Raw genomic sequence first — 15,723 nt, 5'->3', positions numbered from 1 at the left:
AATTGTACAAATATTTTCTTAGGTCAGTCTCCCAAGACAATAGAAATAAAAGCAAAAATAAACAAATGTGACCTAATCAAACTTACAGGCTTTTGTACAGCAAAGGAAATCATAAACAGAACAAAAAGACAACCTCCTGACTGGGAGAAAACATTTGCAAATGATGCAATCAACAGGGGCTTATTTTCCAAATAAGAGAGGCAACGGGAGAGGCCACAACAGTGAGAGGCCCACGTACAGCAAAAAAAAAGAAAAAAAGAAATTCCTTTGAAAGCAGCTTTGCGTCAATGGTAATTTTGGAGTCACAGGGAGAAAGCAAAGGATGTACCTGCTTCATCCCATTTTCCTGCAGTTTGCAAATGTGCCTCATATTGTTTAATAGCATATCAAGAATTAAAGACATTGAACATTTTATTTTAATTTACACATAGGGATTGAGACTTACTATTCAATGTAGATGTGCTTTACAGTGTTTCTGACTGCTCTCGGTCACACACACTTAACTTTTCTTAATGTGCTGAGGAACCGAAAGGCAGCAGTGGCTTATGTTTAGCACTGGAAGCACTCCTTGCTCAGATTCTTGCCATCACACCTGCTTACAAGTCCCTGACCAAAGGGAATTTATTCAACAGCAAAGCTCTGTCCAGGGAAATGAGAGGAGAAAATGTGCAGGAAATAAACCTAGAGCTGCGAGTAGAAAATTATGCCAGCATTTTCATGCTAAAACAATTTTGGCAGAGATTTAAAAAGTCCTAGTTTGCAATTATATCCAATATTCACTGTGTGTCATTTGATGCCCTGGTAAGCCGTTGGCAGACATTAGCTTAACAAAATTTTCTAGGCAAGACATGCCCTGCTGTAATTGGGCTGAGAGACCATATACCATTGTCATTCTGGGCTACATTCCATCAGACCATCTGAAGAGGTTGGCTTCATACAAGGCATTCTTCATTGTGCTACTGTGGTATTTTTTTTTTAAGAAGGAAAAGGCATGCCTCCAGATTACATGGGAAGTATAGATAGTTTCCTAAGGGCTTTAGAATAAAATTCTGCTTTTTACATTAGATAATAAATTTCCATGTTTACCCTCCTATAACATCTTAATTTTCTTTCTTTTTTTTTTTTTTTGCGGTACGCGGGCCTCTCACTGTTGTGGCCTTTCCCATTGCAGAGCACAGGCTCCAGACGCGCAGGCTCAGTGGCTGTGGCTCACGGGCCTAGCTGCTCCGCGGCATGTGGGATCTTCCCGGACCGGGGCATGAACCCATGTCCCCTGCATTGGCAGGCAGACTCTCAACGACTGCTCCACCAGGGAAGCCCTATAACATCTTAACTTAAAGCATGCAAAATGTTAACTTAATTATTATTTCTTACCAGGAATCATATAGAAACCATAAGAATAATGATTAACTTATAATTTGGAAAATACAAATAACCCAGTAAGCATGTTGATAATTATTATAAGGAAATTCGCCAAACAGTGATGTGCAAATACAAAGGTTAAATTGGTCAATAACTCTTTGACCCCTCCTACCTTCCCTGAGACATAATGATTTTCACCTCTGGGTCTCCATAGTACTTGGTTTATACACATATTTTATCCTGTATCACAGTCCATCTTGCATGTTGATTATTTGTATAAGGTTCTCATTCTGCATTAGATAATAAGCAATTTGAGGACAGAGACTATAAAAGTATTGACATTTCCTTCAGCACCAAACAAAATAGTCATCTTAACAGATGCTTGTAAATATTTTTCCAAAATATCTAAAATTATGAAGTTTCATAAGTTATGAAATTATGAAGTTACTTTTTCCAAAATATCTGAAATTATGAAATTATGAATATATAAAATTATGTGCCACTGGTGGCACAGTGGTTAAGAATCTGCCTGCCAATGAAGAGGACATGGGTTCAAGCCCTTGTCCGGGAAGATCCTACATGCTGCAGAGCAACTAAGCCTATGAGCCACAACTACTGAGCCTGTTGCTCTAGAACCTGTAAGCCACAACTACTGAGCCCGCGTGCTACAACTACTGAAGCCTGTGCGCATAGAGCCTGTGCTCTGCAACGACAGAAGCCACAGCAATGAGAAGCCCATGCACCATAACGAAGAGCAGCCTCCACTCACCACAACTAGAGAAAGCCCACACGCAGCAATGAAGACCCAATGCAGCTAAAAATTTTTTTTAAATAAAATAAAATTAATTAATTAAAAAATAAGAAAAAGAATCCTCCTGCCAATGCAGGGGACACGGGTTCGAGCTCTGGTCCAGGAAGATCCCACATGCCACGGAGCAACTAAGCCCGTGCACCACAACTACTGAGTCTGTGCTCTAGAGCCAATGAGCCACAACTACTGAGCCCACATGCCACAGCTACTGAAGCCTATGTACCTAGAGCCGATGCTCCGCAACAAGAGAAGCCACCACTATGAGAAGCCCGTGCAGTGCAACGATGTGTAGCCCCCAGCTCGCCGCAACTAGAGAAAGCCTGCACTCAGCAACAAAGACCCAATGCAGCCAAAAATAAATAAATACATTAATTAATTAAAAATAAATAAATGAATAAAACTATGAAGTTAGGGCTTCATGTTTCAAAATTTTAACTATTTTGTGTGAAGGATGAAGAATTATGGTTCAGAGAGGTAATGTGACTTGCCTAGAGGAGCCTGGTTAGGAAGCATCAGTGTCAGACCCTGTCTCCCTCCCACTCCTCTATTCCCCTGTTAACTGAATTCAGAGCCATCACTTTGATCCAGCATTACATTTTTAATCTTTGAACTTCTTTTCTAGTTTCTACCCTTTTTAATATTAAAACAGTACTAAAGGGCTTCCCTGGTGGCGCAGTGCTTGAGAGTCCACCTACCAATGCAGGGGACATGGGTTCGTGTCCCTGTCCGGGAAGATCCCACATGCCACAGAGCGGCTGGGCCCGTGAGCCATGGCTGCTGAGCCTGCGCAACCGGAGCCTGTGCTCCGCAACGGCAGAGGCCACAACAGTGAGAGGCCCGCGTACAGCAAAAAAAAAAAAAAAAAAAGTACTAAAGTATCATTCTGTAATAAACATTAAAAAACTCATTTCAGACTTCCGGGTAAGATGGCGGAAGAGTAAGACGCGGAGATCACCTTCCTCCCCACAGATACACCAGAAATACAGCTACACGTGGAACAACTCCTACAGAACACCTACTGAACGCTGGCAGAAGACCCCAGACCTCCCAAAAGGCTGGCCCCGCACTCCGTGCCCCTCCCTCCCGCCCGGCCTGAGTGAGCCAGAGTCCCCGAAGAGGCTGCTCCTTTAACCCTGTCCTGTCTGAGCGAAGAACAGACGCCCTCCGGCGACCTACACGCAGAGGCGGGGCCAAATCCAAAGCTGAGACCCAGGAGCTGTGAGAACAAAGAAGAGAAAGGGAAACCTCTCCCAGCAGCCTCAGAAGCAGCGGATTAAAGCTCCACAATCAACTTCATGTACCCTGCATCTGTGGAATACATGAATAGACAACACATCATCCCAAATTGAGGAGCCAGGAGTCAGTGCTGTGCCTCTGAGGTGGGAGAGCCAACTTCAGGACACTGGTCCACAAGAGACCTCCCAGCTCCACATAATATCAAACAGCGAAAATCTTCCAGAGATCTCCATCTCAACACCAGCACCCAGCTTCACTCAACGACCAGCAAGCTACAGTGCTGGACACCCTATGCCAAACAACTAGCAAGACAGGAACACAACGCCACCCATTAGCTGAGAGGCTGCCTCAAATCATAAAAAGTCCGCAAACACCCCAAAACACACCACCAGACATGGACCTGCCCACCAGAAAGACAAGATCCAGCCTCATCCACCAGAACACAGGCAGTAGTCCCCTCCACCAAGAAGCCTACACAACCCACTAAACCAACCTTAGCCACTGGGGACAGACACCAAAAACAACGGGAACTACGAACCTGCAGCCTGCAAAAAGGAGACCCCAAACACAGTAACATAAGCAAAATGAGAAAACAGAAAAACACACAGCAGGAGAAGGAGCAAGATAAAAACCCACCAGACCTAATAAATGAAGAGGTAATAGGCAGTCTATCTGAAAAAGAATTCAGAATAATGATGGTAAAGATGATCCAAAATCTTGGAAATAGAATAGACAAAATGCAAGAAACAGTTAACAAGGACCTAGAAGAACTAAAGACGAATCAAGCATCGATTAAAAACACAATAAATGAAATAAAAAATACTCTAGATGGGATCAATAGCAGAATAACTGAGGCAGAAGAACGGATAAGTGAGGTGGAAGATAAAATAGTGGAAATAACTGCTGCAGAGCAAAATAAAGAAAAAAGAATGAAAAGAACAGAGGACAGTCTCAGAGACCTCTGGGACAACATTAAACACACCAACATTCGAATTATAGGGGTTCCAGAAGAAGAAGAGAAAAAGAAAGGGACTGAGAAAATATTTGAAGAGATTATAGTTGAAAACTTCCCTAATATGGGAAAGGAAATAGTTAATCAAGTCCAGGAGGCACAGAGAGTCCCATACAGAATAAATCCAAGGAGAAATACACCAAGACACATATTAATCAAACTGTCAAAAATTAAACACAAAGAAATCATATTAAAAGCAGCAAGGCAAAAACAACAAATAACACACAAGGGAATCCCCATCAGGATAACAGCTGATCTCTCAGCAGAAACTCTACAAGCCAGAAGGGAGTGGCAGGACATACTTAAAGTGATGAAGGAGAAAAACCTGCAACCAAGATTACTGTACCCAGCAAGGATCTCATTCAGATTTGATGGAGAAATTAAAACCTTTACAGACAAGCAAAAGCTGAGAGAGTTCAGCACCACCAAACCAGCTTTACAACAAATGCTAAAGGAACTTCTCTAGGCAAGAAACACAACAGAAGGAAAAGAACTACAATAACGAACCCAAAACAATTAAGAAAATGGGAATAGGAACATACATATCAATAATTACCTTAAATGTAAATGGACTAAATGCTCCCACCAAAAGACACAGACTGGCTGAATGGATACAAAAACAAGACCCATATATATGCTGTCTACAAGAGACCCACTTCAGACCTAGAGACACATACAGACTGAAAGTAAGGGGATGGAAAAAGATATTCCATGCAAATGGAAACCAAAAGAAAGCTGGAGTAGCAATTCTCATATCAGACAAAATAGACTTTAAAATAAAGACTACTAGAAGAGACAGAGAAGGACACTACCTAATGATCAAGGGATCAATCCAAGAAGAAGATATAACAATTGTAAATATTTATGCACCAAACATAGGAGCACCTCAATACATAAGGGAAATATTAACAGCCATAAAAGGAGAAATCGACAGTAACACAATCATAGTAGGGGACTTCAACACCCCACTTTCACCAATGGACAGGTCATCCAAAATGAAAATAAATAAGGAAACACAAGCTTTAAATGATACATTAAACAAGATGGACTTAATTGATATTTATAGGACATTCCATCCAAAAACAACAGAATACACATTTTTCTCAAGTGCTCATGGAACATTCTCCAGGATAGATCATATCTTGGGTCACAAATCAAGCCTTGGTAAATTTAAGAAAATTGAAATTGTATCAAGTATCTTTTCCGACCACAATGCTATGAGACTAGACATCAATTACAGGAAAAGAGCTGTAAAACATACAAACACATGGAGGCTAAACAATACACTACTTAATAACGAAGTGATCACTGAAGAAATCAAAGAGGAAATTAAAAAATACCTAGAAACAAATGACAATGGAGACACGACGACCCAAAACCTATGGGATGCAGCAAAAGCAGTTCTAAGAGGGAAGTTTATGGCAATACAATCCCACGTTAAGAAACAGGAAATATCTCGAATAAACAACCTAACCTTGCACCTAAAGCAATTAGAGAAAGAAGAACAAAAACATCCCAAAGTTAGCAGAAGGACAGAAATCATAAAAATCAGATCAGAAATAAATGAAAAAGAAATGAAGGAAACGATAGCAAAGATCAATAAAACTAAAAGCTGGTTCTTTGAGAAGATAAACAAAATTGATAAACCATTAGCCAAACTCATCAAGAAAAAAAGGGAGAAGACTCAAATCAATAGAATTAGAAATGAAAAAGGAGAAATAACAACTGACACTGCAGAAATACAAAAGATCATGAGAGATTACTATAAGCAACTCTATGCCAATAAAATGGACAACCTGGAAGAAATGGACAAATTCTTAGAAATGCACAACCTGCCAAGACTGAATCAGGAAGAAATAGAAAATATGAACAGACCAATCACAAGCACTGAAATTGAAACTGTGATTAAAAATCTTCCAACAAACAAAAGCCCAGGACCAGATGGCTTCACAGGCGAATTCTATCAAGCATTTAGAGAAGAGCTAACACCTATCCTTCTCAAACTCTTCCAAAATATAGCAGAGGGAGGAACACTCCCAAACTCATTCTACGAGGCCACCATCACCTTGATACCAAAACCAGACAAGGATGTCACAAAGAAAGAAAACTACAGGCCAATATCACTGATGAACATAGATGCAAAAATCCTCAACAAAATACTAGCAAACAGAATCCAACAGCACATTAAAAGGATCATACACCATGATCAAGTGGGGTTTATTCCAGGAATGCAAGGATTCTTCAATATACGCAAATCAATCAATGTGATACACCATATTAACAAACTGAAGGAGAAAAACCATATGATCATCTCAATAGATGCAGAGAAAGCTTTTGACAAAATTCAACACCCATTTATGATAAAAACCCTGCAGAAAGTAGGCATAGAGGGAACTTTCCTCAACATAATAAAGGCCATATATGACAAACCCACAGCCAGCATCATCCTCAATGGTGAAAAACTGAAACCATTTCCACTAAGATCAGGAACAAGACAAGGTTGCCCACTCTCACCACTCTTATTCAACATAGTTTTGGAAGTTTTAGCCACAGCAATCAGAGAAGAAAAGGAAATAAAAGGAATCCAAATGGGAAAAGAAGAAGTAAAGCTGTCACTGTTTGCAGATGACATGATACTATACATAGAGAATCCTAAAGATGCTACCAGAAAACTACTAGAGCTAATCAATGAATTTGGTAAAGTTGCAGGATACAAAATTAATGCACAGAAATCTCTGGCATTCCTATATACTAATGATGAAAAATCTGAAAGTGAAATCAAGGAAACACTCCCATTTACCATTGCAACAAAAAGAATAAAATATCTAGGAATAAACCTACCTAAGGAGACAAAAGACCTGTATGCAGAAAATTATAAGACACTGATGAAAGAAATTAAAGATGATACAAATAGATGGAGAGATGTACCATGTTCTTGGATTGGAAGAATCAACATTGTGAAAATGACTCGACTACCCAAAGCAATCTACAGATTCAATGCAATACCTATCAAACTACCAATGGCATTTTTCACAGAACTAGAACAAAAAATTTCACAATTTGTATGGAAACACAAAAGACCCCGAATAGCCAAAGCAATCTTGAGAACGAAAAACGGAGCTGGAGGAATCAGGCTCCCTGACTTCAGACTATACTACAAAGCTACAGTAATCAAGACAGTGTGGTACTGGCACAAGAACAGAAAGATAGATCAATGGAACAGGATAGAAAGCCCAGAGTTAAACCCACGGACATATGGTCACCTTATCTTTGATAAAGGAGGCAGGAATGTACAGTGGAGAAAGGACAGTCTCTTCAATAAGTGGTGCTGGGAAAACTGGACAGGGACATGTAAAAGTATGAGATTAGATCACTCCCCAACACCATACACAAAAATTAGCTCAAAATGGATTAAAGACCTAAATGTAAGGCCAGACACTATCAAACTCCTAGAGGAAAACATAGGCAGAACACTCTATGACATAAATCACAGCAAGATCCTTTTTGACCCACCTCCTAGAGAAATGGAAATAAAGACAAAAATAAACACATGGGACCTAATGAAACTTCAAAGCTTTTGCACAGCAAAGGAAACCATAAACAAGACGAAAAGACAACCCTCAGAATGGGAGAAAATATTTGCAAATGAAGCAACTGACAAAGGATTAATCTCCAAAATTTATAAGCAGCTCATGCAGCTCAATATCAAAAAAACAAAGAACCCATTCCAAAAATGGGCAGAAGACCTAAATAGACATTTCTCCACAGAAGATATACAGACAGCCAACAAACACATGAAAGGATGCTCAACATCTTTACTCATTAGAGAAATGCAAATCAAAACTACAATGAGATATCATCTCACACCAGTCAGAATGGCCATCATCAAAAAATCTAGAAACAATAAATGCTGGAGAGGGTGTGGAAAAAAGGGAACACTCTTGCACTGCTGGTGGGAATGTGAATTGGTACAGCCACTATGGAGAACGGTATGGAGGTTCCTTAAAAAACTACAAATAGAACTACCATATGACCCAGCAATCCCACTACTGGGCATATACCCTGAGAAAACCATAATTCAAAAAGAGACATGTACCAAAATGTTCATAGCAGCCCTATTTACAATAGCCCGGAGATGGAAACAACCTAAGTGTCCATCATCGGATGAATGGATAAAGAAGATGTGGCACATATATACAATGGAATATTACTCAGCCATAAAAAGAAATGAAATTGAGCTATTTGTAATGAGGTGGATGGACCTAGAGTCTGTCATACACAGTGAAGTAAGTCAGAAAGAGAAAGACAAATACTGTATGCTGACACATATATATGGAATTTAAGAAAAAAATGTCATCAAGAACATAGGGGTAAGACAGGAATAAAGACACAGACCTACTAGAGCATGGACTTGAGGATATGGGGAGGGGGAAGGGTAAGCTGTGACAAAGTGAAAGAGCGGCATGGACATATATACACTACCAAACGTAAGGTAGATAGCTAGTGGGAAGCAGCCGCATAGCACAGGGAGATCAGCTCGGTTCTTTGTGACCGCCTGGAGGGGTGGGATAGGGAGGGTGGGAGGGAGACGAAAAAGGGAGGGGATATGGGAACATATGTATATGTATAACTGATTAAATTTGTAAAATAAAAAAAAATAATAACAATAATAAAAAAAAAACAAAAAAAAAACCCTCATTTCATACACAAGAGTGACGAGAGAAAAATTTAGCCAAAATGTGTTTGTTTCTAAAAATCTTGGTCCTTAATTCCATTTTTTCTCCTTTACAGTATTCTGAAAATCATGCTTGTTTTTAGCCTCCAGCTTGTCCCAGATATTAATTAAATATGAAGAATGAGTTGGACTTTTTAACTGTCAGAGATATTTTTTCTTTGTAAAATTTCAGGTTGCCCAGTTATGCATTTGCATTAAGTATTTTGAGTTCTTTTAAAGTTTTAGAGAAAGGTCATAAGAGGAGCACCTAATATGTGCAAAATACTCCTTTAGGAACCATTCTATAGTTTTATTTAATCTAAATCTTCCAAAAATCCTGTCAGGTAGGGATCATTTTGCCTACCCCACAGATAAGGAGTCAGAACCTCCTTAGGATGAAGTAACTTTCCCAAGTGTATACAGCAAATAAGGGCTAAAGCAATTCTAACCTGAGACGGGCTCTTTCCTCCCTTCACCTAGCCGAGTTACCTACATTGTATCATGTCACTTGATGTCAAAATTTTGAATTATCCCCATTTTACAAATGAGGGAAAATTGAGGTTAAATTGGTATTTCCTACCATCATTCCAAGCAGGACAGGTACTGCCCTGTCATGAAGTTTTCAACAGTATAGGAATGTAGAAAATAGACATTTAATAGTCAAATAACAAAATATTAGCAGGTTTTCCATGAATCAATCTCTCTCTCTCTCTCTGCCTCTCAAGAACAATTTCTTTTGACATTGGATCCTTTATATAATTTTAGTATTAAAATGTTATTTCTTTTCTGAAATATTGTTGAAAAATAGCAATATGTTGTGCTTGTTGGTTTATTTGTTCTAATGTTAAAATTTGTTTGTCACTGGTGTTTAATTTTATTCTTCTGTAAAATACCAAAGTTTGGAACCTCAATGTTCATTATCAGAGATAGTGGGAGATGGAGTTGGGACTCAAATTCATTTGTATGTGACTCCTGTTAATTATTAAGGAAACCCCAGTATTAGAGTCTGCCCCACCATTGTAGGATTATGTATTTTTTCCTACAGGGGTAAATAATTAAAAGGGCTTGTCTCAACTAAACTTGTTGTTACTTTGCCTACTTTTGTGGCCATAATATAACATTTTGTCAGATGGTAGTTTGTTGCCCAAAGTGCAGAAACAAACTGGTTTTTCTGGTGGTGTTGGGGAAGACGTATATGTGAGAAAGAGCATGTAATCACTTTAATAAAGATACGTTCATGGCTCATCCCATTTCATAATTTACAGACCCAGCTGTGGTCCTCCCTAGGTCACCTGTATAATTAATAAGTGAGCTGCATACTTAAGTAGCTGAATCTGTGCAGACTTTCCTGATCATTCTTCATATTTTATTACTTGAGTTTCTAGAAATAGGCAGTATACTCATCAGGTTGAATTTTATCTAATTGAGAGAGTATTTTGAAGGCTTGTACCTTCAGGAGTGCTTATATCTGTTGCCTTTCTGAGAAACACTAGGAATTTTATGAACCCCATCTCATGAAGTTTCCACAATGCCTGTGAGGCAAACAAAAAATAAATTTAAAGGTTGTGTTCATTATAAATCAAAATATCAAAAAAGGTTGGAGCTGTCTTCCAGCCACGTAATATTTTCTTTACCGTTGAAATTTAATAAGTATTCATTGTTCAGATCATCAAAGACTTGTCTCAAATAGTCAGCTGTGCTTGCATTAATGAAAGAACATACTCCACCATAAATCCCACAGTACCTTTCTCATGACAATGACCTCAAGTAATAATTCATACACAAAAAACGGTTTTGGGGTCAAATAGATTTGGCAAATGGTTATATCATATCTCCTAAGAGATTTATTATGCATTTGTACACTACAAAGAAGTGGATTTCAAATTTCACTGTGCATTTGAATTGCTGGATTGCTGATTAAAAATGCAAGCCCTATATTTGTAGGACTGAATTATCACCCAGGAGTATTATTTTTTAACAAGCACCTTATATGATTATGCGAGCAGAGCATTCAAGACGAAAGCTTTAAGAAATTGTGTGTTAAAGACTCTTAGAAAAACTACCTTAAATACCACTGTTTAATGTTCAAATAAACTTTTTCTCCAAACATATGTGATTTATGAACTCCATTATTCCAAAATATATATCGGTAAACCTTACACTCTGCAGGTTACTTTCTGCATTCTGAGCTTGATTTAGTACATTTATTTTAGTTTTTTTTCCCCAAGGCTGAAAGCAAATATAATAAAAACAAAGGTCAGTTGTATTATTACAGTAAAAACAAAACAGTTATAATATTCCAGGGAAATTTTAGTTTCTAGGTCTAACTCAAACCCGTACAACATAAAAAGAAAAAAAAATTCTTAGGTAGTGTAGAAGATTCCTCTGTGTAGATGCCTAAAATTCTTTGGACTAAGGCACTCAAGGTTTTGACTACTGATTTCTATTAATATAGTTATAATCTTACTTTTCCACTATACTATAGGCTTATTTTGAAGAAGGGGCTATGCACAACCATTTTGGAGCTTTTATCAAATATAACTAAATCTCATATGAAAAACTCAGGCATTTGTGAAAATTCTAAAGGACTGAAATATTTTCATAGCCAATGTTTGTTTTATTCATTTATTATTTATTTAGTGATTAGATATTGACCACTTGCTATCTAATAGGCATCTAGCTGGGATCTAGGGCTGATACATGTAGCCTCTATCTTCAAGGAACTTACAATATATCAAAGAGTCAGACACGCATATACATATAAAAACATTAAATGTGCTAATGTTTCTAATGCATTGTACCTTTAGAGCAGGAGAGTGTGATGAGCCTACCTAGTGGTGAAAATGTTGTGCTAGGAGGGAACAAGTAGCTGGTCTTCAGGATCTCCCAGTGAAGAGAGACTTTTATGAAGGTGGAGGGAAAGAGCATATTACACAGACACAGAAGGGTAAAGTAACATGAGTGTTCAATTAAGAGCCATGTAGAGCAAGAATAAGGAGCATGTGCAAATGACTTTGCTCTCAGATTTGAATTGGAGTATGCAACTTCTTTATTTATCATCCACTCCTAGAATTTATGGAAAGTTAGAGTTCAAAGCCAGCTTAGGTATCCTCCTTGACTTCAAAGAAAGAAACTGACTTGTTCAAGGTTAGAGTTACACAGTGGCCATGAACTATTAAACTCCCAGTCTCCATTTTATACGTTTTATACAGGGAAAGGATTACAGAAAAATCACTAAAAAAAAAGTACATATTCTTACATTAAACAATTTTTAGTTACTTTAAAATGTGTTTAAAATAAAAAAGATGAAAATAAAAGGAAGAGATGAGGGGAGAATGAGAGTCAGTAAGGAAAGGAGGAGGGAGACGAGGCAGACTAAGGAAGAAGGAAGAAAGAAAGGGAGGATGGAGGGAAGGAAAATTCAATATTTTAACCTTGGTTAAAATGAAAAATGAAGGGCAACTGGAATATGCTGCCAGTAATTCATTTGCTTCAGGACTATTGAGGCTAATAAGTAAGATGAGATTTCCTGGTTAGTAAAATATATGATCTTCTTCCCAGAAATATAATCTTTTTAAGATGTTGAAGTTTTTTGTTAGACAGATTGATGATGTTGACCGAAAACAAATAGACTGACAGACATTTCTTCAGCAATGATGGGTTTGTTTGGGATCAGCAGAGAATTACAGTTTGGAGTCTGCAACTATGGTGAGCAAGGTACAAGTGCCCACAAGGCAAAGGAAAAAGAATTCTTTCCTAGAGGGGAAAAGAAAGTTGGAAGGGCTACAGTAAACAACGAGTCCATGGCTTTTCATGGGCTGAGTTGTTGCCAGGAAAGAAGAGGGGTCTTTCTTCGTCTTGTTGGGCTCTGCTATTGCTGCAAGGTGTGAGAGCGCCCCCTTCTGGTCTCCTGACTCTATTTAATTGTGATTCCAGTTTATTAATTTTTTACAACGATCATATTGTTTAAGTTGTTTCCTGGCTTGCAATATTGATGTCTGGCAGGCATAAAGACCATGGACATATTTAGATCCTAGAGTCTAGACACATCACGTATATAGAATATAGGAGTTTTGTCACTCTTTCCTTTTTAAAAATTTTTGCAAAGAAAGAACTTTCCATTGGAATTGAGCTTTTGTTGTAGGAGCCGACTGTCATAAGCATCACTAAGATTCCCAAATGGACTATGAATGCTTGCCCATTCCCTGGGATCCCACTAATGTTGTGATAAATTTGTCCCTAGTTTGACCTTTCACTTTGTCTCAAAGTGAAGGAAGTTTTCAATGGGAAGATTTCAGAGGAGATCTTCTATTCCCTCCCTTCATTTAATTTAACTTCATTGACCTATTTTCAATCGCAGCTTTTACAGGGGAACACGACCTGTTCAATGAAGCACAAAGAAAATCCTGCAAGCAATGACACTGCAGAATCAGAACCTGTCCCACAGGTATTTGGTTTTGTTTGTTTGTTTGTTTGTTTTGATTGTCAGAAGGCACTTTTTGAAGCTATTGGGTTCCATGATTTTCTCTCTTGCTTTAGCTAAAGCAGGGGTGCTGTATTACCTAATACAAGACACATCTTTCACCTATTGCCTCTGGACCTTTCCATGACCACTGTGACTGCCACTAAGCTTTTGGTTTGATTAGCTGAGGTCCTAGAAGAGCAAGGGCAAGGGAGGGGTCTCACCCTTCCCTCCCCAGCAACCAAGAAGCAAAACAAAAGTAAACAGAGAACAAAAATTATACATATATTCTTTATAGGACAAAGAAGATAAAAAAGAAGACTTGAGAAAGCAGAGAAGGAAGAAAGAAGTACATATCCCCCACAAAAACAAGTAACAAAGAAACAACTCAGGAGCTTAATTCTGAACTTCTATCTGGACTGTTCTACATTTGACCAAATGTATTACATCATAGCAATTATTAGGATTCATTTTACTTAACACATTTTTAATTTGGGGGTTAGATGCATCAGAGTTGAATGGTTTCACCAAAGTTTTCTCAAAATAGTTTTTGAAATATTGCCTTTTGTGGAAAATATTTTATGTGCTTTCAAGAAGTAACAGTGTTAACATATTTACACTTATTTTCTGCCTGGCATTGGTCTTCTGTAAGATATTTGTTGAGGTACATGAGTTATTCTGTTAAGATTTTAATTTTTACATTCAACATTTTTATTTTGACTCTCCTAATTGTCTTTTCCATATTGTTTGACAGAATGTGCCGGTGCTTCCTTGTACTGAATGCGAAGAGGAAAAAAACCCGGGAAAACAATTGACCAGCACTGAAGGGAAAGCAAATAGAGAAAAAAACTGACTGTAAATACCAAGAAACTGTGTTAAAAATATCCATTTGCTATTGTCTTCATACTCTTTTTAGACCACAAGCTTGATGGAAATACTAAGTTTTTAAAGCATGCAACTTTTTCACAATTTTATGTAACTTTATACAGTAGTCTACAAATTTTCCAAAAGATTCCAGCCCAGTGATGATCCTTAAGCAATAACCTAATTAAAATGGATATCCACAGTCATACATCATCATTGTCATCAGTAAATTGCCCAGTATAAATTGGTCTTTTTTGAACTCAAATGCAATATAACATTTAATTCTTCTGGTTCATTTGTGTATCCAGTACTTCCATGATCTTGTTTTTTAAATCAGCTAGAGAATGATTAAATGTGAATCCTCAGCATTCTTAGAATCCAAATTGAAACCATATCCTAAAGAATCTGGTCCATGCTGGTTAATTGGAGTCACTCTCCTCCAGGTTGGAATCTGTACTGACCCGAATATATTATTTATTTGAGTGTGTTCATTGCTATTCTCATTACTATTTAGAACCATATCTAAATAATATCAAGGCAATTCCATCAGGGGTTTAGTCAATTAACAAAATTCTTTAAATATGTTTAGTATGATGTAGACAAAATATCAAGGAAGAATGACTAAATTTCTGACACGATTAGATTTTTGGCATTATATAGACACACCCCTATGGTTGTCTGCTGGAATTACTCCAAGCTATAAATCAAGCTGTTTGAAATGCTCAGTGTGATTTTTGGTATGAAATTGGGTAATGGGATGTGGGATGGGAAGAGAGGTCCAAAATACAAATATGCAAGCAGATAATATACATTTTAAAATGAGGATTTGATGAAAGTAAAATAACCATGTAGAACTAATGAACCCCAATTTGTATATTTTGAAAACAAATGTATTATTAAAACAAATCAGTGGCTGTGGGAACCTTTGACGTTGGGACTCTGCATAGGAATACCACTGATCAAATAAATTCACTCTTGGATACTCTGAACATACCTCATAAGCAAGAGTAATTGACACTGATTGAAACGATGGGTATAGCATCAAACTTATAGACTAAAATTAATTGGTTAAATGATGCAGTTAGTTTGTCTGCATCAAATCTATTCACTTCTGCTGGTTAGACCCATTTTGTAGAAAGCATATAAAACCATTGTTTTTATAGACTGGATCTGCCAAGCCACAATTAATTTGGAGCACAGTATCCTAGCATGATCTGTAATCAATAGGTGAACTTAAATTCTGGAGTATGGTGGCACAACTT

At 37.8% G+C, this 15,723-nt stretch overlaps 1 protein-coding gene across 1 annotated transcript in view; it reads left to right on the top strand.

Moving 5' to 3' along the window:
* Positions 1-14,450, top strand: part of LUZP2 (leucine zipper protein 2) — a gene marked incomplete at its 5' end in the record, with an annotated part of 475,562 nt that extends 461,112 nt beyond the window's left edge. Inside the window, 2 exons of the mRNA XM_060105175.1 lie at positions 13,505-13,582; positions 14,352-14,450. Of these exons, the coding sequence (XP_059961158.1) occupies positions 13,505-13,582; positions 14,352-14,450 (177 nt within the window). The remainder of the gene's footprint in view (positions 1-13,504; positions 13,583-14,351) is intronic.
* Positions 14,451-15,723: the final 1,273 nt, after the last annotated feature.

This window comes from Mesoplodon densirostris, chromosome 7 (assembly GCF_025265405.1).
Source record: "Mesoplodon densirostris isolate mMesDen1 chromosome 7, mMesDen1 primary haplotype, whole genome shotgun sequence".
In the NCBI taxonomy this organism is placed as follows: Eukaryota; Metazoa; Chordata; class Mammalia; order Artiodactyla; family Ziphiidae; genus Mesoplodon; species Mesoplodon densirostris.
Note: the sequence above shows the minus strand (reverse complement) of the source record. Positions and strands in the feature narration are given on the sequence as shown.